The sequence below is a fragment of the Castor canadensis genome, chromosome 13 (genome assembly GCF_047511655.1).
Source record: "Castor canadensis chromosome 13, mCasCan1.hap1v2, whole genome shotgun sequence".
Lineage (NCBI taxonomy): Eukaryota > Metazoa > Chordata > Mammalia > Rodentia > Castoridae > Castor > Castor canadensis.
In genome coordinates, this window is record NC_133398.1 from 4,256,985 (window position 1) to 4,284,698 (window position 27,714).

Genomic DNA, 27,714 nt, shown 5'->3' on the forward strand with positions numbered 1-27,714 from the left:
GCGACCCGACGGGGCGGGGCGGGGCCGCGACGCGCGCTGATGACGTCACTGGGCGCCCTAGCGACGCGGTTACTAAGGAGCGGCGCGCCGCGGGCGACATGGACGCGACCACCGCCCCGCACATCATCCCCCCAGAAATGCCCCAGTACGGGGAGGAGAACCACATCTTCGAGTTGATGCAGGTGACCGGGAGCCTCGGTCGCGGTGTTGGGGTGCGCGGCCAGGCGTCCGAGTCCCATGTCGCCGTCACCCCGCGTGGGCTTCGAGCTGAACCTCCCTCTCCCTCCTCCGACCCCTGGCTCTGAGGAGCTTTGCGCGGGCGCACCTAGAATGGGGGAAGTAAGGGACAAGCCACCCGGGCCAGGGATTCGGTCCTGGCTCTGCCGCCAGCTGGCATTGCGTTCAGGAAGAAGTTCCTTTTCTCAGTTTCCCCACCCGTGAAAGGCGGGTTGCTAGAGGCGTCTCCACGGGTGGCGTCCGGGCGCTCACCATTCCAAGTCTGTCGGAACGAGTTGGGTCGTCCAAGTTCAAGGTTGTATCCCCATCCCCTGAGATGACCGCTTCCAGGACAGCAGCACTGCCCACCCTGCCCCTCATGCTGAGGGCCAGGCCTTCAGGCCGCCCAGACCTCATGCTGGGCACCAGGCTTACGGCTCCCAGACCACTTTGTGACCTTAGGCAAAGCTATGCCCCTACCTGTGTCCCATTTTTCCCTTTTGTGCTCTCTGGAAGAGAAGTCTTTTAGGAGCTGGACTGGAAGAACTCTCGGCCAGTCGGAGGTTCTAAGGGCCAACGGGAAGCTGGAGCTCAGTTTCCAGGAGGTTCATCTGCTTCTTGGGATGCACCCCATCTCAGAGGCACAGCCATGGTGACGCCTGTGTCATATAAGCCTCTAACCTGCACACAGCAAAGTTGAGCTCAGGCTAAGAAACCCAGGTCTCCAGCAAACTCACTACCTTGCCAATCACAAACGAAATGGCTAAGTTAGAATTGTGCTGGTTGGGGGACTTCTTGGGGACATGGTGTGTCTTTCAGTGTGATTGACGCAACTACCCAAAAAGCTTTAACTCCATATTTCATTCCATCATTTGGGTATTCACTCTATGGTTCAATTTGTTGTTCTTGTTTACATTTTCAATTAGTTTTAGACTCAGAAAGTTACAAAAGTAGTATGGAGTTCTAGTTTACCTTTGCCTCAGGTTCCCTTGGTGGTAACATCTAACATAACAGGAGCATCAAAACCAGGAGCCTGTCAGGGGTACAATAACGCCTAGATGGCAGGCCTTGTTCAGATTTCATCTGTTTTTCACCTGTGCTTAGTTTTGTGTGTGTGTGTGTGTGTGTGTGTGTGTGTGTGTGTGTGTGTGTGTGTATGGTTCTATGAAAATATATCAGATGTAGAGATTCACATAACTATTACACTTCTATTTTAACTTAATCTTTTTTTTTTTTTTTTTTTTTTTTGCAGCACTGGGGTTTGATCTCAGGGCCTCACATTTGCTAGGCAGGTGCTCTTATGCATGAGCTACTACTCTGCCAGCCCTTTTTTGTGATGGGTTTTTTCGAGATAGGGTCTTGTGAACTATTTGCCTGGGCATGGCTTTAAACCACAATCTTCCTGATCTCTGTCTCCTGAGTAGTTAGGATTAAAGGCGTGAGCCACCAGGTCCCAGCAATATAATCATTTCTTGATATCAAGAACAGTTAGCTTCTTTTTAAAAGTTAGCTTCTTTTACCTCATACTGATCAATACTATTGAAATTTTGGGTTGTTGTATTTATTTTTCTAACACACAATGAATATGCAGCTATTGAATCACAAGTGAACCATCTAAAATCTTGAAGCATATCACCAGTGATTCACAAACATGGATTTAGTGCAGCTGTGCTATTGGACAGGTGGGGAAGCTGAGGTCCAGAGAAGGGAAGGGACTTGCTGGTGAGATTTGGAACAGTTAAAGGTAGAACTTATGACAAATCAGTGCTCTTTTTTTACTGCCCCACACTCCCTCTGCCCTCAGAGGGCCAAGTCCCCTGTCCCAGCTCCTCTCAGCTCCCCAGTTCATTTTGTTTGTGCTGCAGCCTCAGAGGCTGCTTTTGCTCAATCAGATTAAGTAGCCTGAGTATCCCAGGACTATTTAGCTATTTGGATGCCAAATAGTCTGCCCCACTTTGGAGGGACTCAGGTAGTAGTGATGGCTATGTCTCTCAACACACATCTGCACTGGGCACCTACTGTGATTGTGCTGGGGGTGGCAGGGGTCCAAGCAAACAGTGAGGTCCATAGAACCCAGTACCCAGGACCTACTAGGAGAATGCGTTCAGGTGATCAGGGACAGGTGAGGCAAGGAACAGTGATCAGAAAGGTCTTCCCACTGAGAACTGAGGACTGAGTAGAAGTTAGGCGAGAAGAAACAAGAATGAGGAAGAGGGGTCCAGACTGAGGGACTAGCACATGTTAAGGCCCTGAGGGAGAACCAAGAAAAGGCTTATGCTGGAAGCACAATGGCAGTCAGGAGAGGGCCCTGGGCTGTGCGCTCTGTGTTGGGAATCATCTCTCTAGCTCTGCCTTCAAGTGTCTCCCCAGCAGCACTCACTCGGCCCGCCTCAGGCCTCTGTTGTCCGGGTCCTCAGGAGATACCAGCCCCTGAAGGCATGTTTGCTGGGGTGCAGTGAGAGAGCAGGCCTATAACTAGTATCCATGCAGTCAGGGCCCTGCAGATGGTAATAACCTGAATGTCTGCCCTGTGCCCACAGGCCATGCTGGAGCAGCTCCTGATTCACCAACCCAAGGAACCCATCAGTTTCATGATTGAGCACTTGCAACGGAACAACGATCATGGTGAGCATGTGGGTGCACCACTGTGCCCCTTCTTTCTCCTCCAGGGATCCACCCCAACGTGAGTGCAGCTGGGAACCTCTGTCCTACTTGCGTCTGAAGAAAGGTCGAAACAGCATGGGGAAGGGCTTTGACAACTTGCAGTGGTTAACTGGAAAATGCCTTCATTTCTTTTGGAGCTTAACTAATAAAAATTCTCTTGCCAAGTTATTAAAATGCAAACCTCAGAATGGCCCACAGAATCAATTATTAATGCTTCCGCCTGCCCTAGCTGATGTCGCCTATTGGGTTTAAGCTCTCTGATCACTCCACTTGTCAGGTGTAAGTTTGGTTTCTGGTCTACCTAGACAGGCAAGCATTTGGGCTTTTCTGATGGTCTCATTATCGGTGCCCTCTAATGAGTTCCACAGCTCCCCAAACCTCTGCCCAAGTGTTCATCAGCCAGACCCAAGGCCAGAGCACAGAACCAGGGATTGGAGGCAAAAGGAGGGAGGTGCCTGAGGAAGCAGGGCCCATCACTGCATCCCAGGTCTGTGGGTTTGCCAAGTAGAGAGTTGTTGTGCCCTGGGTGAGCTGTCAGAACTAGTGTCTTGATGCTTTGAGGTTTTCTCCATTGGACTATTAGCTGCTTTGAAGAAGCCACCAGTACACCAGTGAAGGGAGTGCTCCGTGCAGGTGTGAGACCTGGAAGGCCCATGCTGAGTCATTTAAATTTAAAAAAATGTAAGAGAAAGGAGGTGCCTCACTTATAGGTGCACCTGGCTCACCAACCTTTTCTGTGTGCTGATGGTTTCAGGCTTGGCCTGCATGCATCAGAGTGAAGGCCTCTTGTGTCCCAATGTCATTGCATGGACCTAAGCAGGGGGTCCAAAGAGAGCCCCAATAATGCCCACTTCTGAAGCTCTAGAGAGACACAAATGGCAGAATCTCTGGGCATTCCCTGGCTCAGCCGAGCACCCATAGGCCTCAGGTAAGGATAGAGCCATGATGGGAGAAGCTGGGAGAACCCCTTTTCTGAGCTGTTCAACCTCACCTTCCCAAGGTGATTTGCTTTGCTTCTTTCCTGGTTGACTATTTACTATGAGGTGTAGGTGGGAGATTCCGCCTCCTCTGGTTTCCGTACTCTGCAGAGTGGGTGTTTAGTTCTCTTTTCCCTTCTGATGGTCCTTACTGCTGCACCCTGAGGCTCACTCCAACCTCATCTATGTGGCATCACTTGCCAGAGGAAGAAGTTTCCTATTTCCCCATCCCTGAGCCTAGCAGGAGCTTGAGCTGCAATGTCTCTGGCCCCATCCTTATTAACTCCAGCACTGCTGACTGCATTTCTTTTTCTTTTTTCTTGATGGTACTGGGGTTTGAACTCAGGGCTTTGTGTTTGCTAGGCACTCTACTGCTTGAGTCATGCCTTCAGCCCTTTTTGCTCTGATTATTTTGGAAATAGAATCTCACGTTTGGCTCAGGTCAGCCTGGACTTGGATCCGCCTGTTTTATGCTTCCTGACACAACAGATGACAGGTGTGTGCCACGACACTCAGCTTTTTTCTGTTGAAATGGTGTCTTGCAAACTTTTTTTTTTTTTGCCCAGCTGGCTTCAAACCTCAGTCTTCCCAATTTCAGCCTTCCAAGTAGCTAGGATTTCAGGTATGAGTCACTGGCACCTGGCTTTCTGGCAGCATTTCTGCCAAGGTTTCCACTGCCAGATAAGTGATCGCAAGGGGAAGTCCAGTAAAAGTTAGGCAAAGCAAAGTGAATGTGAACCCAAAGTGAAGGGGAAGCAAGAGCAGAGCAAAAGCAAAAGGAACATTAAGGAGGCCAGCAGTAGACCAACAGCTGAGCTGCAGGCCACCTGCATCCCACAGTCGCTGGGCCTGTGTGCCCTGCTCTGCAATTTTGTGTGCCCTGTTCCAAACTTTGCTAGGCCTTCAACCTGGGAATTCTAGAGCCTGAAACTTAAGGCTGATTCCATGTCCTGCTTATGGTTCGATCCTGCTGCTCCAGCTGCAGGTTTACGTGCAGTGTTGAATTCCCCACCACAGCAGGACTTTTAAGTTCAAACTTCATTATTCTGGGCTGGATGCAGTGTAGCTGATGCCAGCTGGACAGCCACCTCTTCCCTTGTGACAGTCCCTGAGTCATCTCCTTCTGTGCACTCACAGGGCTCATGGTTTTCCAAAGGTTGCCCTCCATGGAATCTTTACCCCCTTTTCCACAATGTACATGCTCTGTTGCTCTTGAGTGTGGGAGGAGGGTCCAGACCTGCTCTCTCGGCTCCTAGCTGCGACCAGCCTCCTGTCTGTGTCCTGAATGGCTGGAGTCACATATTCCAGCCTAGATGCACTTGGGGCACAGTCCAGAATCCCAGTAGCCATTGTTTTGGGAGGATAATTTGTTCCCACGGTTCTCCACCCCACCCCCAGGTCTTAGGCTGGCAGCTTTCATTGATGTTGGGACATCTGGGCCCTATGGCTTCATTCCCAATTGCTTAAGTGGAAAGAGGACAGATATTTGTGGCTTCTTCCCCTTGCCCAAACTTCCCCCAGACAAGTGAAATGACAGCTGAATGGAGGAGAGGACACTGGGGAACAGCTTGCTTTTGTCACTTTTCTAGGAGTGGGGAGACGCCTGGAATCAGTTTAAGTCAATCCTCTCATGTTCTAGAACAGCATAGGAGTTTGTAAAGGTCCCGTGTGACATCCAACGAGCATTTCTGTTGCCCTTGGCTAGTTGTCAGGTTGGCATCCCTCCTTCCAGCCTGTGTCAACTGGATCCAAGACCTTAACCCTTCTGCCTGCTGGGTATGGGGTTACTTTAGACACAGGAAACACTGGCCAGTGACTGATGTGGCAGGAGGGAAGGCTCTGGACTCATCCCACCCTGTGAGTGCACACAGGAGGGAGCACAGGGAGCCCGGCACAGGGGCCGGCAGCCCCTTCGCTGTGAGAAAAGCAGATTTAGTACAAAGTGAGCATTTACAGTGGCCCTGGGCAATATTAAAGCAGGCGGTGGTGGATATAATGGTGTGTTTCGTTTCTTATCAAACGTTTGTCCAGGAAAGCTGTGTATTAGAGCTCCAATACCTAAGGGTTTTCTTGTGAATTTTAAATTATGCTCCTAGTTAAACCTCAAAAGGCTCTGTGGATGGAAAGGTTCTTTGATTTCCTTTGAAGTGGTTGGAGGAAGTTGATTACTCTTGGCAGTCAAGCAGCCTTTTATGACACTGTTTATAAATAATTACTCATGAGCAGGGCTGGAGTTTCAAGGTGTTAGATTTTAAGAAACTGAAATTAATCACATAAATGAGTATGAGAAATTAGGTGGGGAGAAAGGCCATGGATGTTCCTCTTTTAAAGTATTTTCGTAGATGTGTACAATTTGGGTGCCACTTACAGGAGCCAAGAGGGGAGGGCTTTTCCTGCAACATCAGCCCAGTAACTTTGACAAGATGAATGAATACTCCACGTGGCTCCTCGACTTGGTCCCAGAATGCCCTTGTCCAGATGTGTCTCCTTTCTCTCGGGCTCTACAGCCATGAGCCATGCTGGGTTTGGCCAAATCCGGAAGAACAGTAAAGATGTTCTTAGAGCACCTTAGAGCAATGGGTGCACGAGCGAGCAGAACCCTGTCTCCTGCTGCTCCCTCACCCTGACCTTGGCCAATCAGGTGTTCTCCCCATGGCCCTTGAGAACCCTCCACATGGTGGCTGAGACCTCCCTTCCTTTTATTACCTTTCCCACAGGCCCCCAAATCTTCTGTGGCATTCAGCTCCAATCTTGCCTCATCCTCTCACCTGACCAAGTATCCCCAAAGCCAGACTTGCCCTGCAAGCAGTATTTTCCACTTGGTGTGGCTTCTCTCACCCAGGTGGAGAGTGCTGGAAGTTCTTGCTTTCGCTTATAGGCCTAGAGTAGAGAACAGGTCCCACGATTCCTGCTTTGGCTCCCTGACTCAGACCCTGCTTTTAAATCCCAAGTACCTCCCAGCTTCTTTGTTGACCAAGGCCTAAGCCTGTGACTTGAGCTGCCCTGGTCAGCTGACCCTTTCCCAATGGCTGTGCAGGCCCTGGGTCCTAGGTGATAGTGGCACCATGGCTGGGTAACCCTGTGGCCTGGACATATATACAGAGCATCAAGGGCATAGGCTGCCTGTCTGATGTCTGGTACAACAGTGCTCTTCCCTCAGACCATTTGTGATCTCTCTTGGGGTGGCCCTGGGCCTAGCTCCCCAGCTTGTGCTGGATATTGTGGGCTGCTGGCATCTGACTAAAGTCCTTATCTTCTCACCCGATCTGTATCTGGCTCCTTGGCTTGTCCCCTAGCACGCTGATTACAGAGAGGGAGCCTTTTGTAAGGTGGTAGTAATAGTGGTAATGACAGTGACAGTGACCATAGAAATTGCTGGGGACAGATGCTGCAGTGCTGATGTATGGGTGGCTCCCCAAGTTCTGGCTGCCCTGGGGGAAGGCCAAGGAAGCTGAGTCTTGTTGCTTGCCCACAGGGAGCTGGCCTTTCACTGGGGACAGCAGTGTGGCTGCTCGTTGGCAGCAGGGTAAAGCCCACCAAGATGGAAGATGAGCAGCTGCACCCACTTGATTGAGAGTCCACTTGGGAAAGCCAGGCACAGCCTCAGGGAGGAAGAGACAGTGGGGTCTGGGGTGACTGCTGGGTGGGTGGGGGCAAAGAAGGCCATTCCTGATAAGAACATGACAAGTGACAAGATAGGAGTGTGGAAGGAACATGTACTAGAAGAAGGAGAAAGTCTAAGGATCTTAGATCAAAGGAGGGGGTTGTTTGGGACTCCTGGGTGATTCTTTGGGGCCCAACTAGATGAAGCTCTGGAGGGCAAGGCTGTTAGAATGACCAGCAATCACTGCAGCCTTCTGGAGGCCCTGCCCCTAAGCATCCAAGAGGACTTTTGGCCCACAGAGGACTGTGGTACTGTGGTGGGCAGGAAACACACCAGCCTGACTTGGACAGAAAAGTGTCACAGAGATTTCCTGAGCTGTGACACCCTTACATCTCTGGCCAGAGCTAGGTAGGAGACGTTCCCAGGCACCTGATCTAGGGCCTCCTTGTCTCTGACACCCTCAGTTCACTCCATCACCAGCAGGAAGGCTGTGGCCTCAAAGACACCAGTTTTCTGTGTGGCACATATCAGGGACTGGTAACCCAGCTTTAGGAATGGACAAACAACTGGGCCAAGGCACCAGAAACCAGAGTGGCAATAGAAAGCCATGCCCTGGTTGTCCAACCTGCATGTTCCCAAGGGGAGGGCAGCCCAGAGGATGTGGCTCACTCCCAGTGCTCATCTGGCCCAGCCCGCTTGCTAACCTGCCGCTAGGACACATGCTCCAGCCTGCTTTCCTTCTCAGCTTCCAGTGTGAGCGTGGAGCCAGTGCTTTGGGAGGCCTTGTACAGTGGGTCAGTGACTCATCATGAGCTCTCTTCACCTTTTCTCTGGAAGTGAGGAGCTGCCAGGACTTTGGGCAAAGGTCTAGTTAAACTCAAGCAGCCTGGCAGGGAATCGATGTGCTGGCTATTACATTGCTGGCTAAAAGGACACCATCCAGTTCCTTCCCATGTCGTTCCCAGAGTAGATGCCATGCATGTCTCTCCTTTGCACAGAGCAGAGTCCCTCCTGCTGGCCTGGCAGGAATGGGCTCTCCATGTAGACAGTAGAGGCTCAAGCAGGTGGGAGCAGACAGTGTTCATGTGTCCCCTTGGGTAGGGCCAGGCAGGGAGGTGACATAATCAAGAGAGCATTCAGCAAGCATTCACCACGGATTTGTGTGTCCAGACTCACATCCTGTGTCCTTCATTCTGACCCAGTGCCCATACCCACCTGTGCCCTTCTTACCATGGTGGTCTCTTTTCTAGTCACCACACCTACTCTGAGGTCTGGTAGTTGGGTTAGGAATTCTGCAGGGCCAAGAACATTCCAGAGCCAAGATGATAGCCACAGATACACTGCCAGTTTTTGCCATTTGCATAGAAATGCATGCATTTGAAGACAAAGACTTTCCTATCTTGGGTTTTATAAATCTGCACCATGTACTCCAGTCCTTTTTCCATTACTTTCCTCTGTAAAATGATGGGGGATATGATTTGCTAAATAAAAAGACATAAATATATATAAAAAATGCTTCCAAGATTGGTTCACATAAAATACCACTTTATTGCAGAGAGAGTGTCCTGAGACAAAGTCCCTGTTTAAAATGCTTTATGGTGTTGGAAACCCCAATTGTTCTCGATATTTATTAGTTTGGCAAACAAGTTACTGTGTCCATGTCCCCATGGAGACAGAAAAATCAACCATCTCTGTGATCACTTACCTCTCTAAACACAGAGAATGTGTTCTGGGGCGCGAGCGTCTCCCAGCCGCTGGGTTACAAATGGCCGTGCCACTGGCAGAAATGAAATCTGGGAAGGAAAGAAATACGCTTAGAGCCCCGCAGACACGGGAGGCTGCTTTGTCATGCTGAGTGGTGACATTCAAATCTTTTTATTCCACAGTGCCGAAGATTGTAATATTAGGTCCACCCGCCTCGGGGAAAACAACTATAGTAAGTGTATCATGCTAAGTGTTGTGATATGGCAATATCTCATTTGTGCTGCAGCAGAAGGAGCCTGTACAGTGGATTGGCGTAGACCGGAGCTTTTCTTTTTTCTTTTCCTTCTCATTTTCTTATTACAAAAGGCAGTGTGTGCTCATGGTAGAAAATCTGGGAAATACATAACGCAAAATACAATGCCCCAACCTTCCCATGACACGATTATTTCCCCATGCTGGGATGGCCCTTCGGGGTGCTGCCACACCTGCAGAGTTGATCTGTGTGTGCTCTTGGCTGTAGCCCTAGACTCGTGAAGACGCAAGAGTGCTGGGTCAAACAGTGTATGCACTTCAGAGGTTCCTGGCATGGAATCATAAGATTAATTCTTATAATTTTAATGATGAAATATTTCAAGCAACCAGAAAATCCTGGAAACCATGCCACAGATATTCATGTGCTCAGCTCCTGATTTTACACACATTTACCATTTTGCCATCTTTGCTTTGTCTGTTCACTCTCCATTGTAGAGAAAACGCAACAAAAAGACCTAGCAAACACCTCAGCCCCTCACTGCTTGTCGTCTTTCCTCCCCACAGGCAGGCAGACATTGTCCAGAAGCTGGTGGGCTTCTTTCCATCAGTGGCTTCAATCTTCAGGCTTCAGGTCCTTTTTTTTTTTTTTTTTCAGTGCTGGGGATGGATCTCAGGGCCTTGTGTATGCTAGGTGAGGACTCTACTGCTGAGCTATATCCCCAGCCCTTAGGTCCATTTTTAAGTACCAAAATTGTGTTAAATTTTTAATCATCAAAGATAAGACTCTTTCTGTTTTCTCAAAGCCTGCTTGTGAACACCAGGGAGCCCTTCCCAGCTGCTGAGATCATCACCATGAGTGCTCAGCACTGGCCAGGACTGTGGGCCAGGCTGTTCCCCAGTTAAATATCACCTTTATTCTTAAAAGGAACTAAGATGGCAGACATTTGCACAAAACAACCTGCATCTGCTAATGCTTTTAGCATAGCTGTTCTGTTTATCTCTTGTCTGTGCATCTGTGTGTCCATCCATCCTCTGTCTATGTATAGTTTTTCTATTTGGTTCCTCTGCATCAGACTGTCAACTTCCACTCCTCTCTCCAGTCAGCCCCACTACCCCTGAATCCAGCCATTCTCACTGTGTTACTGTTAGAAACCAGGGGCTTGAAACCTGCCTGTCATTAGCATTACCAGGTGCTTTGAAATGTGCAGGTTCCTAGACTTCCCTCCAGACAGACCTTGTCAGACTGCTGTGGCATAGCCCAGAAAGCTTGCAGAAAAGGCTCCCCAGTGATCCTGACATTGGTCCTCAGGTAATAGACTACCTTTAGACACATGTTGGATTTACCAAACTCACTTACTCAAAAGAGTCCACCCATTCAGGATGAGGGGCTCTTTTTGTCTTGTGACCCTCAGGGCTACCTTTGCCTCACTCCTAGTTCTGGCTCTTCTGTGATCACTAGGTAGAAGGGTTCACTGGGAAAAGCAGGATCAGAGCACAGATTTTCCTTTTCTTTTTTTGCAGTACTGGGGTTTGAACTCAGGGCCTGTGCTTACTAGGTAGGTGCTCTACCACTTGAGCCACGTCCCCAGCATGCCCCTCTGCCTTTTTTTTAAAGCTTATTTTTTTTACCTTTTGTTTCTGGCCTTGACGACCATGACCTCAACTTTAATTTTATTTTTAGTTTGCTGTGAATTCATTAACACACACACACACTTGCTGTGTTTGGTTCATACATATTTTGTCAAATATCCTCCACCTTGAAATTCATTAATGAGCAATGTTAGACATATAAGGGAACACGGGCATGTCCACACACCCAGCTTCCCTTCTTGGCTTCTCTTGAGTTTGATTTAACCTCTCCCCTCCCTTGCCCCTCTCTGGCATTTATAGCAGATGTTTCATTTAGGAACATCGCACTAGCCTGCTCTATCACTTGCACTAGGGATTTTATACTACAGCTTCAAAGATCCACTGGACCTTTCTCACCTTCCCTAAAGAGGGAGACATAGTTGAGAATATAGGTTCTCTAGAGAGAACTTGTAGATCAGTGGATGAGCTGTGATGTCCTCATACCTGTGCACGTTCATCTATGCAGTGGGTGTGTTAAGGCCCACAGAGATCTTCTTTTGTCAAGCCCCAAAATGGCTGAGACCATCAACTTGGCTCCCCTGGTAGGCCAGGCCCTGGCAGCTGTCAGCTGGTATGGAAACTCAGACCTTTTGGCAAAAGGTCTCCCTGTCCTGAGTGTGGTATGGAGCCTCAGATTCTGATTTTACAATGTGAAGATGATACATAGGAGAACCCAAACAGAAATTTTCCTTATGTTGTCCTTGATGCTTCTCAGCTAGAGGAGCAGGGAGAGTTAAGAGTCACACAAACACCAAGAGTCACACCATCCTGGGTGCTGGTGGCTTAGGCCTCTCATCCTAGCTACCTAGGAGGCAGTGATCGGGAGGATCATAGTTCAAGGCCAGCCCCAGCAACAAAGTTTGCAAAACCCCACCTCAACAGGAAGAAGCTGGGCATGGTAGTATGCACCTGTCATCCCAGCTACAGCAGGAAGTGGAAAACAGGAGGATCGAGGTCCAGGCCAGCCTGAGCAAAGAGGGAGACCCTATCTCCAAAATAACCAGAGCAGAAAGGGCTGGAGGCATGGTTCAAGTGATAGAGCACCTGCCCATGCAAAGTCCTGAGCTCAAATCCCAGTAATGCCAGCCCAGGGAACTTGGCAGGGCCTTCAGAATTATCCCCATGCAAGATCACCAGCATGCTTTTGGTGTTAAGAACATTTTACTGCATCATTATTCCTGAAATGTCACTCTTCTCTTGTAGACTCTACTCACAATCATCAATGGATTAAACATTCAGTTGACCAGAATAAGTCAGTGTCTAAGGGAAAAGTGAACATTAAATAAGGGCTGAGACCATGTTTCCTGCCCTTAACTTTCTTGGTCTAAACCTTCCTGGGGTTAAAAACTTGTGGTCCACAGAGCTTGGAAAGACAGGGGGAGGGGAGCCACAGGGTAGCCTTCTAGACAGACAGAGCCTGTGGTGGTTGGAAGAGAAAGTACAGGAATCAGACTAGGAGGTTCCTTGTGGATTCACCTCCCTTGGGAGCCCGAATGTGGAAAGACTGGCATTTGAATGAAGTTACTCTTTTTTTTGCAACAGTCTCACTATGTAGCCCAGGCTGGCCTCTGACTGACAATCCTCCTGCCTCAGCTACCTGAGTGCTGGGATTATAGGCATGTACCACTGTGCCTGGCCTTGAATAGGCTTATCCTAAATATTGATTTTGATCACTAAAATGTTTGCGTCTGCTTTCCTTTCTTTAGGCAATGTGGCTATCCAAACATCTGAACAGCAGTCTCCTCACCAGGGACAACTTAATAGCAAGACAGTTTCCCCATGTGGCTTTCGAAGCCAGCAAGCATTACCAGAGGATCAAGGTGGGACTGGCCCCAGGGACAGGGATGGGGACAGACTGACACCTCTTCCCAGAACCACCACCCCCTGTCCTTGCTTGCTTGGCTAGTTTCCATTTTCTTTTGGGTTAAGTGGGGAGGAAGAGGCTGGGTAAAATAAGATACAGACAAGATGTGATGGAAGGAAGGAGAGAATTCTGAACTCGGGCTTGTATCCTGGTGGAGAAGGATCACTAAATGGAGCGAGGGACACTGTTTTGTCCCAGGAGAGTCTTGGTGGCCCATGTTTGCTCCTTTTCTTCTTAGGGTCAGCTTTGTGATGGGGGCAGAGTCAGAGCAGTGGTCTCCATCCCACAGATGGTAGACCTGGAGGCCTGAACTGGGCTGCAAGTTTAAAGGGCCATCATCCAGCTGTTTCCAGCACTGGCCCAAAGGGGCCTTTCCCTGCTGCTGCCCGGGTGCCCTGTGGCACAGAGCCTGTCCTCAAGGCTAGGCAGTTCCCATCCACTCTGTCCCTTTCTGGATGTCTTGGGGGATACCCAGGAGGACCAGATGTTTTGTTTTCAAGATGCCACTACCTCTGTATTTGCAAAATGTCCTTTAAAGGGAAATACAGAGCTCTAGCACATAGTTTTTCTTTAATATAAATAGAAATACAAAGTATTTCTTAAATTCCCTATGGAGCATGAAGCAGGGATATGCCCTTTCAGTCTTCTTCCCTGGGCACCAGGCTTTCTCCTGGTGGTAAGGGGCACAACTGAGCACTCATGGTGCCTTCTAGGGGCTTCAGACAGCTGTGGCTTGTTGCTTTATGACACCCAGGCCACCATTGGGCCCCCTGACCCTTCTGTGGCTTAAAATTCAGCCAGTGAGTTAAATGCCAGCCAGACCCAGCTGAGTGTTACCACACTCATGCCATGAGACAAAACCCACATACTAGCTGACAGCACTTGTGAACTTCAGTCACCCACCATGCCACGGCACACCTTTTGTTCAAGAGTGCAGATCAAAGTTGAGTGCAGCAAACAGACAATTACTAAAAATCTGACAAAAGTTGAGTGTGGTGGTGAGAGTTAAGGGTATGAGCAGGCCGTGGGGATTCCACTGTCCTCTTTCCTGTGCCCTAAGTAGCCACTTGTCTTGCACAATGGTTAACCCAGGTCTGTCCAGGGCCCAAGCACCGAGGATGAAACCTCAGGGTCTCCCACATCTTCATTCAACAGCAAGGCCTGTACCCTGTGCTGTGTGGCCAGTGTTCTTGGAAGAACTTGGAAGTGAGTTTCTAGGCCTCATGGGCCAGCAGTGAATGGTGGCTGTCATAACCATGGCCAGCCCCTGGTTTCAAGTAGCAAGAGTGTGTCTGGGCTCCCCAGAGAGAAAGGGGACCTGGAAGGGGACACAGTGACTCCTGAGACCTGATAGATGGAAGACCCAGCTCCTCTTTGGGGACTTCTGCTGTTGTCACCCTTCTCTGCAGTTCTCTCTCCTCTCTGCTGTCTTTCATGGCTAGGCTCTTGGCCACTCATGGTGACCACTCCATCCTGGCTCTGGTGTCTTCCATTTAAACCACCCACAGAAGCAGTTCCAATGATAAAGCTGAGGAAAGGGATCTGCTGGGCTAGCTGGCCAGTTGTCCCAAGCACAGTCAGCTCTGGCGGGGTTGTGCAGAAGGCTCCGTGAGGCCCTGGAGCGGGAGCATGGCGGAAGGGTGCTGGCAGCCAGAGGCCAGCTCCTGGAGCTGGGAGCTGTCTTAAGGAGACTCCTAGTCCCAAGTGTGCCTATGACAGAAACCTGATGGAGAGGGAAGACCTCGCTGAGCAAGATCAGTCATCCACAGTGAGCTGCTGTCCCCTGGAATGCCCCCACAGTTCTGCGGGAGCTGGACCTCTGGTTATAGCTCAGGGACACCAGTTTTGGGGGTGGGACCATGATCAGGGAAAGCAGCTCTCAGTTCCTGTTTTACAGATTTGTTTCTAGGCTAAAGATGCCTTATTAGCTTCCTAGCTGGCAGGGGTAGGGGGACTGAATTCCTCCTGGGCTAATTACCAGTGTAGTTCAGACCACATGGAAGTACTTTCAAGGGTGTCTTGTTGGGTTCCTACTTCAGAAACATGGGTAGAGAGAAGATGAAAGGCAAGGACTCCATGCCTAATCAAGGAGCAAATGGTTCTGTAGAGTGCAAGTGGCTGGGCCGCACCTGGCCTGGTCTTGTAGCGAGGCCTCTGGTTAAATGTCACCTTCAGATTGCTAATTGGGTCTTTATAGCTCCATCTGTAAGTGGCGATCATACCCTCTGATACCTGATTTGCAGCAGTTGCTGGTGTTCATCAAGACATCTCCATTTTAGGCACTTCCAAATGGGTTGTGAAATACTTCCTAATTGCCTGTGTATACTATATCCTGTGGGAGAACCATAGATGAATTCCTCTGTCTTGCCCCTGGGAGCATCTAGCCATGGCGAGATGCACAGTACCACAAACTGAGGCACAAGCCAGGATTTGGAAACTTCATCTAGTGCTGAGTGGGCTTACTAACTCACCAATTCACTTAGATGAGGTCTTAGCCATGGGCCAGGGCTAGGGGTGGAGCTCAGTGGCAGAACACTTGGCTAGTGTGCACAAGGCTTCAGCTTCCACTCCAGCACCACAAAAGAAAAACAAAAGGATACACAGGTCACAAGATGTAGGGCTCCAGGGGCCCGAGCTGCAGTAATGCTAAGCAGAGCTGCCTTAGGAGGAACTGTGAGGTTCCAAGACATGGAAGAGCCTGGAATCCAACAAAGTGTCACAAACCCAAGGGGCAGGCCACTCCTCAGAATGCTAGAGGTTCGAGCAACCAGGGGTTGGAAACAGCTTTTGTGTTCATTTTAACTGTGTTATGAAACATGCCAAAGTTCTACAGAAGCAGTGAGAACCCACGAGAATGTTGTGGCCAGTACCAAGTGAAGCAGCTGGGTTTTTGCTGGGCCTCACCAGCTCCCTGCGCAGGGGTGCATTTCCTCTCATCTGGAGTTGGATATGAAAACCCATAGAGAAACAACCGACCCACAATCTATGGCATCCAGCCCAGAAGCCTGCCTGCTGCCTGTGGTGACCAGCCCAGGAAGCCAGCTCACTGCCCATAGTGACAGCTCAAGGCCCTCTGTGAAGCCATCCCAATGCCCATAGTGACTGACTCGGGAAGCTGGCCCACTGCCTGCACTGAGTTACCAGTCCAGGGAGCCAGCCATCTGCCTATAGTGACCAGCCCCCATATTGGTCTGTTGGGTCCCACTGGCAGGAAGGCAGTCTGCTGTCCTGACCAGCAGTCCAGGATGCCAAACAATAACCCCCTAACAATCAAAGCCAACATGGCCAGGACAGCTTCCTTAACTTTTGTCCCTGCTGCCACCCTAGGACCAGCCAGAGGATGCCAATTATGCTTCTTTCACCAGTTGCATGGGATGCCCGCCTCTAGTTAGCCTCCCGTTCCTGCCACTGGACAGAGTCCTGCCCTCCTGGCTGTCTGGGACTCTCAGCCTTTGTTTCATCTGAACAGTCTTCATTTATGTCCACACTCTGAAAGACAAGGGCTGTGTTTTTGAAAGTACTAGGGATTGAATTTGGGGCCTCGCTTTACCACTTGTGCCAGGCCCCAGTCCTTTTGCCTTTTTAGTTTGTTTTTGAGATGGAATCTTGCTAACTTTTGCCCAGGCTGACCTCAAGCCACAATCCTCCTGACTCTGCCTCCCCAGTAGCTTGGATTACAGACACACACCACCATGCCTGGCTTATTGATTGAGATAGGGATCTCACTAACTTTTTGCCAACACTGGCCTCAAACGATGATCCTCCCAATCTCTGCCTTACAAGTAGCTGGGTTTATAGGCATGAGTCACTGTGTCCCACCTCCATAAAGGGTTCTTATTCATTCCCAGGAGAGCTGGAGCCCAAGTGCTGGCCTTTCCTCCGCACCTGGGTCCCTTAGGGGAAGACGTGGGGGAACAGTCCTCACCAAACTCTGGAATTTTGTGCTGTGGGTCAGAATGCCCATGAGTTCTCAGCAAGTAACACCACCAAGGTGACACAGGGACATTAGGATCCCTGAGAGTAGTGTCTGGGGAGAGGCAAGTCAGGCTCATGTCACACAGTGTGAAGATGTCCACTCTTTGAAACTAAGTGACTCCAGGGGGCAGAGCCCCCACACTGAGGTGAGGGGAGCAGCCTTCACACTTGGTAGGGGAGCAGTCCCCACACTGGGGGCTCCACATGTCCTTCAAGCAGGGCGCTACCTCGGAGAGCAGACAGCCACTCTGGTTCTGTTCCCTGGGCTCTGGCAGCTGTGGGAACCATGCTGGGCCCTGTGAGGAGAAGAGAAAAGGTCCGAATGCGCGTCTGCTGATCCCACCCTGAGGGCGAGGATGCGGCTGAGGGGGGTGGCTGTGCTGCCACCAAGCCTCTAGGCGGGGGCTGGGCGCTGTGCCTGGCTGGACCTGCTCTCTGACCATGAGTGCTCTCACTGGACTCTGTACACTTGTCTCAGATTCTCCCCTGAAGCCAGACTTTGGGGTCTGGGGACGAAGAGCATCACTGCGTGATGATGGAAGCGGGAAGCCTGATTCTAGTGAAGACAGCTTGGCAGGGCTTCGAAAAGCAGCCCAGAAGCTCCGTGCTGATGTGACACATCAAGGCTGGCATCAAGACAGCACAGTGGCAGGCAGCCATGGTGGGTGCTTGGGATGGGCCATGCTCACAGCCGCCAGCCTGGCCCCTGCCACATGGGCTGCAGGGGGCACTCTGCCCCACCCGGCCCTGTCTTTCAACTCGTGCTCTGGCGGCTTGCATCCCATGTGCCAGTGGGCACCCTAGATCCTGGTACCTATTTGAATACTGCCTCCTGAGCAGGTGCTGTCAAGGAGGAACACAGCCTCAAGATGGAAACCCATGCTGCCTGGGGCAAGAGGGGACAGCTGGGGACAGGAAAGGATGGAGAGAATGGGGGAGGGGCACTGTGGAGGGGTGGGCAGGGCTGCTTCCTGCCCCATCACCCCGCCAACCTTGGGAAGCTCCTTTGGACCCCTGGGAGCAAGAGGCTCCTGCAGAAAATTGGCCTCCCTCTCCTGCAGCTCCTGGTTGGATGGGCTTTTTGTTGCTGGGGTCACTGAGAGCCATGGTTCTCAGGGGAGGCTCAGGTCCCCCAGCATCCACATCACTGGAGAACTTGTCAGAAATGCACATTCACAGCTCGTCCCCAGAACTCCTGAGTCAGGACGCGTGGCACGGGCACAGCAGTCTGTGCTTAGACACGAAATGCAGGGGTGGTGGTGACCATGTATGACACAAGGACTTTCAAGAGATGTTGGAGCCAGTGACTGGATTCTGCCTAGCCTCCTCCTCACCTCTCAGGTTTCTTCTTCTGTAAGCATTATTCATTCATTCTCTCCTCCTTCTTTCCTTCTTTTGCTATCTACTTCATAGAAACCATGGTGGCTCCATAATTTTCAACTGAACACATTGTAAGTCCAAATCCCAGCAGAGGGGCCCCCTTCCTCATTCTCTTCTTGTATTCTCTGCCTTTTTCTTCCAGTTCCATATCTCTGGAAAAACCATTCTGAACTGAGCCTGGTTTCTTTCTTTCTCTTTGTGCTGGCTTCATTCCCTTATACACTCCTCATACCTGCAAAGTGGCTGCCGCAGCTCTAGGTCTTAACATTCTCTCAGCTTCCAAGCTGGTGGAAAGCAAGGATTCCTGCCCTTGATGATTGCATTGGTGTCTTGGGCCTGAAAACAGTTGGTTGGAATTGAGTCAGAGGCAGCTTCTGAATTAATCACAGTGGTCAGGAATGAGATATGCTAACCACCTTGAGCCAATCAGAGCCCTCTTCTGAATCTAAAGTGAGTTGACCCCATCTATGCCATAAAGACTGGAGGGCAAGAGACTGCTTTTCAGGGGAAATTTGGGGCGTGTGAGGCTGCAGGTGAAGGAAGGCCCTGGGGTATAAAGTGTTCAGGGGAGCTAACCCTCAACACAGGGCTGGAGGGAAAGAGGTCGAAGGGGAAATTTGGGAAGTGGGTGCATGGAAAAAAATAAAAGCAAAAGCTATCATCTTGTTTCTGATTTCCACTAATGAGGTGTATGACCCTAAAAGGTCAAGACTTGCCCAAAGTCAACTAGCTGACTGGAGCTGCGGCAGCTATTCTGTAGTCAAGAGGGAAGAGTCTGCCCAGGGCAGAGATGAGAGGATGAGCCCTAATGCTGAGCTTGAATCTCTGCTCTACATAAGAAAAGCTGCATTAGGAAACCCAGAAGCCCCCACCAGTGGGTCTCCCCTGTCCTTTATGGGTGCCATGGTTGGACGGGGGAACAAAGTTTTGGCCCCTGGTGTGCACTACAAGGAGAAGTGGCACAGTCTTCTCTGAGCAGAACTGCTTTCCGGTCTAGTCCTCCACCAAGGAAGGAGCAATGCCAGCCGCATGGAGGGTGTGCAGGGTGGTCATTGCCGCAGTACCGAGCCTGGCTGGGCTAGGGCCCAGGCCAATGTAGCTCTCTCCCCTAAGGACCTCCCTGGGGAGAGGGAGACCCCTTCAACCTCCTCCCCTCCAGCCCGGGGCTGAGGGCCAGCTCCCCTGAACACCTCATACCCCAGGGCCTTCCTCACCTGCAGCCTCATGTGCCCCAGACCAGCCCGCCCTTGTCAGGGCCTGTGCACATGGCTCCAGGAACTGAGCCACCAAGGACTGTGCCTGCTCCATGCCTGCTCATCTGCATGCTCAGGTGCCCTGTTCCCTCTCCCAGAGTCCTCCCTTCACCTGTGCTGTTTATGAGCTGAGCCAAGCCTGTTCACTGGGCACTGGTCGAGGGAGGGGGAGGGAGGGAAGAGCAATGGCAACTGTCCGCAGAACCGGCCGCGTGCTCTCCTGAGCTCCGAGGTACAAACTGGGGCCCTTACGCTGCGTGTCGCCTTCCCTTTAGATGATTTCCAACACGCTGTTCATCCAGCTGCTTCAGGAGCGCCTGGGGGAAGAAGACTGCATCCGGAGGGTAAGCCCTGTGTGCCAGCAGGGAGGGTATCTCTTACCAGGAGAAAGGGGAGCCTGAGAGGTGTGTTCATCTCTGAGGGTGCACGACCAGGAGCCACAGAGAAAGTGAGGCCCAGGAACGGCCTTTGAGAATGTGTCTGTGGACGTGGGCCCCACCCATGTTGGAGAAGTAGCTGTGGGAGCTGGCTACTCCATCAGCGCCAGTAAGAAAGATCCAGCCCACCAGGAGGGGGCACAGGAGAGCAAAAGTGAATGTGGGGGCTTAGGTTAGGCAACCTGCATGCCCAGGGCCTAGCAGCTGTAGGGTTACATTTTTAATCATGATTTCTTCAAATCATTTCCTGTACTGTTTGAGAAAACCTGGTTCCATCCCAATGTGTGAGAACAGCCACTGGCTGCCCTGAGACCAAAGAAAGAGGCAGATCTATCAGATTGCACAAAGTGAGACTTCCTGGGGACTTGGGACAGAAGCATGTCCCCAAAGAGGCAGCAGCATGACAGATGGATCCCTGCACCCAAAGGTAGGTTTTATATTAAGCTGGACCAAGGTGGACCATGGCCAACAGGAATATCCCTGGCCTTTCTCAAAACCTGTCCACGTATCCAGTGTGGGTTAAGAAGCAGGCAGAGCATCCATGGCTGGTGTGACACAGTCCTTTCTGTTTGTCCTGTTGGGCAAAATGACAGAAGTCAGGCCAAGCTGAATCCCTGCATGCACCGCACCCTTTCTCCCTTTCTCCTGCACTCCAGTGGCATGAGTGTGTTTTCCCACAGGTCCCTGAGCCTCCATTCTTTTATCTCTCTTTGCTCCCCAGATTCGATCATTTGTATTGAACTATCATCGGTTCTTCACTCTTTCTTCTGTTATATCCATTCCTCTGTTGAGCACATCCTGTGAGTTTTTATTTCGATTATTGTATTTCTCAGTTCTAAAAATTCCATTTGCTGCTTCTTTCTGTCTTCTATTTCTTTCCCGAGACTTTCTATCTTTCCATTTATTTAGTAGATGGGCATATATATAATGTCAACATTGAGTCATGCCAGTGACTGTGTGAGTCCCTGTGCTATGCTACTTTTGTCTCCTGGACATGTTTTGTGTTGTTATGAGACTCTGGGTCCTGTTGAAATCTCATGGCAAATCTTGGCAGGCTGGGTTCTGGCTGCAGGGCCCAGCCAGGCATCTCTGGGTTGTGGTTTCGGTGTCATTTTTGTTCTCCACAGATTTGTGGTGACTGTGCAGTGACTGCAGTGCCATCCCACTCTTTGCTGTGTGAGCCACTCAGGTCCTGGGCAGTGATCTGTGCTGCTACTTATTTCTCAGCATCTTTGGGATGCATGGCCCACACCTGCATAGCTTGAGGGTAAGGCCGTGAGTTCATAGAAAACTATACCTGCTTGCTGCTGTGGTGTGTACCCCAAGGTTCATGTGTTGGGCTTGATCCTCAGAGGGGTGGTATTTAGGGGGGGTGGGACCTTTATGAGGTGGTCTGTGGGAGGTCTTTAGGTCATTGACGGCACTGTCCTCAGAAGGGATGACGGCATCTCTTGTGGGATCCTCGTTAGTTCTCCAGAGGGGTTCTATGGAAGCCCAGTCCTGGCCTGCCTGGGCATGGTGGCCTTCTGTTTGAAGATGTGATCTCTCTCTCTTGCACACTCTCTTGCCTTTGCCACAGTGCCCTGTAGCTAAGGAAGGGTCTTGCCAGAGCTTGTGACATGCTGTTTGGATTTCAGCCTCCAAGACCATGAGCTGAATACCACTCTTTTCTTTATGGGGTCAGCCTGCCTCAGGTATCTGGTTGTAGAAGCACAAAAATGCACTAATAAGGTCGCTTTCCTGAGCTCCCCACTCTCGTGTCTCCCTGGTACCTTCCAGCTCCCTGGTGCTCCTCTTATTGGTCTTTTGGACAGAAAACTGGGGTTTTACCTATCCTACTTTGCCACGTGCTTCCTGGGACCGTACTCGTGACCTCGGCCAAGTAGTGTGCAGACAGAGAGAGTGATAATTAGGAGGTTGCTCTGTGCTCTTGGGACCCCGTTGTCACTGCTGTACTACCACAGCCGTAGCAGGATTGTCTAGGGTGGTGACTCCCCTGTAGAAGCCCTGCTGTCTGAGTCCCCTTTCCTCTTCCTCCTCTGGCCCTCCCCCATCTCCACCTGGTGCCTGCTTTGGGGTCATGTTGCCTTACAGTCATGCCAAGAGCTATTACTGGTCTGGTGGTCTTTAGAATCCTGGTCTTCTTCCCCAGTGTTCCTGCTCCTGTGTACCTTCCACAGAGACTTCTCCCTCCCCAGTCCCATGTTCTATGTGTGTCATTGGTGCTGTTGCTTCAGTGCAAAGGCGGGCTGTGCTTACTCCATCCTGCCCAGAGCTGGGCTTGTGCTTCTTATGGTAACACACGGGTACAGGCAGTCTCCCCTCCACCGCCCTCCCTTAACAGTTGATTTGGAGGCCCACAATTGAGAAAGATACCCAGGAATCTTTCCAGCATGCTTGCGATGAGTTAACAGTTCCTCCGGGTTTGCTCTGCATGGTCCCCAGCCCTGGGATCTGAATCATAAGTGGGTCCCAGATAAGCTGCAGATTGGGAGTCACCAGGGGTTCTAAAGAGTATGTTTTCCTGTGACTTCAAAGTGCTCACCGTGAGCTGATGGTCCCCTGTCCAGGCACAAGCAGGTATCCAGAGCTGAGGTTGCTCTGTTTTTTTCTGTAGAGACTAGATGGTAACTAGTTGAGGTTTTGCAAACTACACAGTCTGTGGCAACAGCTGTGATGCAATGTAGAAACGGTAGACACAGTATGTAAATAGAGGGGCAGGATTATATTCCAATACAATTTTATTTACAAATACAGGCAGCAGGAAATTTGACCTGGGGCTATACTTGGCCAACCCTTGTTCTAAATTAGGCCTTCACATAATCATAAAAACATTTCTGCCCAGTCTCTTCAGCTCTAAATGAGAAGCAAACGTCTGTCTTCTGTGAATGTTAGAAGGCCAGCTTAACTGTAAACTTTCATTTTAACAGAGTTCCCTCCTTGTCAGCCATTCCCACGTCTACCTGACTCCATTCCTTAGCCTCCAGCTGAACCCTGGCAGGCACTGCACTGCACTGTCCTTTTCATCAGCAAGTGCAGCTTGTCTGTCACATCTGGCCAAACATGGAGTGGTGTTACTCCTGTTGCACAAGTGTCCCTGAGTTGCCCAGGACTGGAACCCTTCGGCAGGGCTGGGGGCTGTATTGGAAAGCACAGTGGGGAGCTAGAGTTGCCTCAGTGGTAGATTGTGTGCTTAGCATGTGCAAGGCCCTGCTTCAATCCCTACCACCCCCAAAGTAAAATAAAACACAGCTGGACATAGTCTTGCACATCAGGCAGAGTTTGAAGTTCCATATACCAAGGGTGGGGAGTCAGGGACATCAGCATGATTGGCATTGGCTCTGACACATGGGAAAGAGTACTTCTGCCATTCCTATCCCCGGAATAGTACTCACCCTAAAAAAAGTTGGCCCTCATGTGCCACGGTCATCACGTCTGCCAAACAAAATTTCCTGCGGAGATGGCTCTGCATTTCTCTCTGGCTTAGCAAGGGGAGAAGGGCCTCTCCACACCTCTCTGGGGAATCTGCTTCTCTCTTTTCAGATTTCCTTTTAAGATGCTGAGGACCCCACACACCTGTGGTCTAGGTGCTTGAGGGGAACCAGTGTATCCCGGTTCTCCCCTGCAGAGTGAAGTGTTTGCTTTGACTGGCTGCCTTGGTGTAACAGCAGCCAGCAACCAGGGCCTACCTTGTCCTTAGAAGGAAAAAGGCTCTAGGGGCCAGGCAGCAGGAGGGCAAGCAGATCCAGCCGTTCTGCTCACCATCTGCCTCTGCCCAAGGAAAGTCCGAGACCTGACTCAGGCACTGTGTTCAGCAGTTTACACCCCCCACCTCCTCATGTGTCACGTGAGCCTGTAAGGTTACTGTCATTGTCCCCATTGCGTAGATGCAGGGCCTGAGGCCTGCCCAGAGCCATGCTGTAGGAAGTGGTGAGGCTGGCCAGCGCGGACCAGGGCACAGTACATGGGGCTGGTACTTTGCTTCCTGGGCTGTATGACCGTGCAGCCCCTACAGACAGTACAGTGCTGTGCGGAGGCTGTCCGCTGTCATGCTTTGGGCCATTCACTGGCTTGATGCCTCCCTCCCAATTTCCCCATGCAACCTGCCATGTCCCTCTGTTATGGTCAGTACTGAATGCCGGGATATGTTGAACTACCTGTTTCCTCGGCCAGCGCTGCTAGAAGCACTCATTTGCTCACTCATTCTCTTGTGAGCAAACCTTTACTTCTCTTAGCCAAAGTGAGAGAACCAAAGGAGCCAAAAGAGGGAACAAGAGCTCATCAGCGAGCCCTTGCATAACCTGGCGTACACAAGGCCCTGGGTTCCATCCCTACGAGGCGGGGCGGAGAGAGAGAGATGCCTTCTATTGAGGAGCACAAGCCTTCGTCTTAGGGAGACGGGTGAGAAAGCACATAAACGCAATGTGTACTGATGAGGTCAGCCGGAAGCAGCACAGGAAGAGTCCTGGCAGGCCTGGCTGTCACAGCCCTGAGAAGATGGGCCCATGGAGGTTCTGTGGGCCGTCTCCCCATCCCCACTCCTTCACTGTTGTGGAGCACTGAGAAGAACAGAGGCAGAGAGGACAGAGGGAAAGGAAGGGAGAAACATGCCCTGATATGGTGTTGGTAACCCTTGATGGGCTGACAAGGAAGCCCTCAAGTCACCATCTTCAACCTTGTAGCACACAATACTGTGATGTGTAACTGACTCTCAAGTTACTGCATTCAGTCAGTGTTTGCAGTGTGAATGCTCAGCCTGCTTCAGATGCAGGGTTGAGTTGTTGGGTGTCTGTGTGTCCCGCTAGTGAGATATATCCCCCTGAACTCTGGCTGTGCTTCTGTTTCTATTCTCAAACTTTAGAAATGACAGATAATTTAGACACAGGCTCCAGCTTGCCTGGACTACCTTGTCTTTAAGATTTTTTTCCCTTTATATGTATACATCAGTGAATGATGGTTTCTGGGGAAATTTGGAGGCTCTTGTGATTTCAACTGTCTATCCCAACCTCACCCTGTGTGATCCAGAACAGTTTCTCAAACACAAATTTGACTTATCTCAGCCCTTATTTTACATGCTTGGTCTGTACGTCCTCTTTGAATAGTATCGTATAGACCTACAGTGTAGACCAAGTATGAGACCGGGAGTCCTGAGTCCTTGCCAATAGCCACCATCATCAATATGATGGTGCTGTTTATTGCTAGTATTATTAATAATATTAATTATATTATAACTGACATCATTAGGTACATATACCATGTATGCCTGTATTGTGTTATAATTAACACCATTGATCATGTTAAGACTTATAATCATTATTTTGATGGTGGTGGCAGTCGTCTGGTCTGGCACCTCATTTGCTTTACCCCATTACAGGTGCACCTCACACTATGAAGAAAGGCTGTGATTATTAAACTGATTGGGAGTACAGCAATGTGGCCAGGTCTGAGTGCTGTGTCCTGTGTTCATTCAGTCTTTACAGTGCCCTATGGAGGCCATACTGTCACCCCCTGCACATCACAGGTGCAGAACACAGGATCTGCAGAGGTTATGTATCCTGCCAGAGGTCCCATGTTAGGTACTAGAATTAAGATGTAAGCATGGCATGGTGTTGTTCCAAGGGTTTATGTCACTGAGGCGGTGTCCTATGGAGACTCAGGTAGTGGTTCTCTTGGGCGCTTGACTCCCTCCAACCTCTGTTTCCCCATCTGCAGAACAACTGGGCCTGGCTTGAGCATGGACGTCCCTCCTAGCCACTCACTTCTGTGATTCTGATCATGCCCAAGTCACTGTTACCTGCAGAGTGAAGCAATATCCCCTTCAATTTGTTTTAAAATTTCTTCTAACCTTCAAGGGGCATCCAGTGTCTTTTTCATCTCTTCCCGGTGGAGACAGATCTTGAGAGTGAGGGTGAGGCTTCTAATTATGTGCTTTGGTTGTTCAAAAGCAAAACAAACCCTCAGCCAAAACAAACAGGCTTTCTTGCTTTTAGGGAGAAAAATGACACATATGCATATTCATTTATATGGTAATTATTATTATTTAGCTACACAGGGACTAGAAATGGTAATTTAGAGCACAGAAAGAATGCAGGGAATAGTGTTCAGGGAAAAATAATGTAATCATAACCCATCAGGATTCTGTAGTTAATGTTGGCTTTTTTCCTTTTTCTTTCTTTATTCTTTTTGTGTGTGTCTGATGCAATCTCTTTGAAGAATTTTTTTGAAGTGACCATCAAATGCATTAGAAAAAGAGAAATTAGCAGTTTGTATTATAACAATCAAAAATAGGAGACTCTATCTGTTGGAGACCCCTTGACTGTTCCTTTGGGCCAGTCAAGTTCTTGAGGTCAGAACGTGCCCAGGTCTTCAGCCCACGTCTCCCGGGCAAAGGAAAGCTAAGAAGTAAGGCAGTGAGTTCTGCAAATTTACAGGAGAAGGACCAATACCAAAGAGACTCTCAAATTTTCCTTGACCAGAGTCATTGTCTGTGCTTCATAGATTTGAATTACTAATAGCCTCTTTCCTTTAGTTGGCACCTAATCCATCTCCCTGCAGTTACCCTGGCTTCTTCCCAGTCCTTTCTTCATGTTACTACTGAGAGATGGTTTTTAAAAATAGGAATGAACTTATTTCTTGACTACAGTACATCCATTCATATGTTCAGAATTCAAAGGGTACCAGGTCCCCACCTCCCTGCTGTCCCCAAACCACCTGGCTCCTTCCCTGGAGGCAACTGTCAATAACCCTGGCTTGAATGCTCATCCTCACAAAGATTATTTTATACATGAAAAGCACTTTTCCTTTTAAAACAAATGTGATTGTGACCCTCCACTGCTTTCCATTCCTCTTGACAGCCATCCTAGGAGCCACATGGGGTCTGGGCTGCCTCCCGGTCTCGCATCTGCCCCTCGACACCCAGCCCTTTCCATTCAGATCAACCCTAAGGTTGACTCCCATGGATTTCACACTTCCTGGTGCCACACATTGCACAGTCTCCTCCCCTTGAGTAGGGCAGGGCTACAGAGCCTGGCAAAGGTCAGGGGAGGCCTCTGCTGTGGTCTTGTTATGTCATATGATGATGTGTCTTGGTAGACTGGAGAGTGAGGCTCTCCTTGTTGGCAGATGGAGCAAGCTGCCACATTGGAAAAGCCCCTTTGCGTGGTCTCTCAGAACTGTGGGCAGCTCCCAGCCAGCAAGAATCCATAGTCCTCAGTTGTATAGCAGCAAGTGAGTTCTGCCACAGCCTAAATTAGGCTTCCTTAGTTGAATCTCCAAATGAGAACACAGCCATCGAACATGTTGGTTGCAATTTGTGAGGTCTGAGCAGATCCCTCTTGGCTCTGCCAGATCCTGACCCACAAAAGCCAAACTATACTAAGTGGGTTGTTTTAAGCCACTAAGCTTGCTATGCAGCAATAAAATATGAATGTACCACTGCCCAAGCAACTCTCCACCTCTTAGACAGACAACTACTTCTATTCCCCAGTCTCAGCTTAAAGTCCCTTCAGGAAGGCCTGGTCTGACTTTCCCACCCCCACCCTAAAAGTCTGGCACTCCTATCACCCATGCTCACAGCTTCCTGCGCTCCTTCCAGGCACTTTCACAGTTGGAATTAGGAATACCAGTACTGAGAGGTCGATGACAGAATCCCCCAGCCTCCCACATGGCACCTGGCGTAGAGTCCATGCTCGGTAAATATTAATGCAATGAATGAATGAATACCATTTGGACCATTCCCCAGCTGTGTATCACCATGGCA

General features: G+C 50.1%; 1 protein-coding gene across 15 annotated transcripts in view; it reads left to right on the forward strand.

Annotated features, from left to right (window-relative positions):
* Window positions 1-24: 24 nt before the first annotated feature.
* Window positions 25-27,714, forward strand: part of Ak8 (adenylate kinase 8) — a 128,230-nt gene continuing 100,540 nt past the window's right edge. The window contains exons 1-5 of one of the 15 annotated variants that reach the window (XM_074052915.1): window positions 25-182; window positions 2,757-2,841; window positions 9,348-9,397; window positions 12,753-12,866; window positions 19,794-19,862. In XM_074052915.1, coding sequence (XP_073909016.1) covers window positions 99-182; window positions 2,757-2,841; window positions 9,348-9,397; window positions 12,753-12,866; window positions 19,794-19,862 — 402 coding nt within the window. In that variant the 5' untranslated portion in view covers window positions 25-98. The other 14 variants (XM_074052913.1, XM_074052914.1, XM_074052917.1 and 11 more) reach the window with 14 other exon arrangements.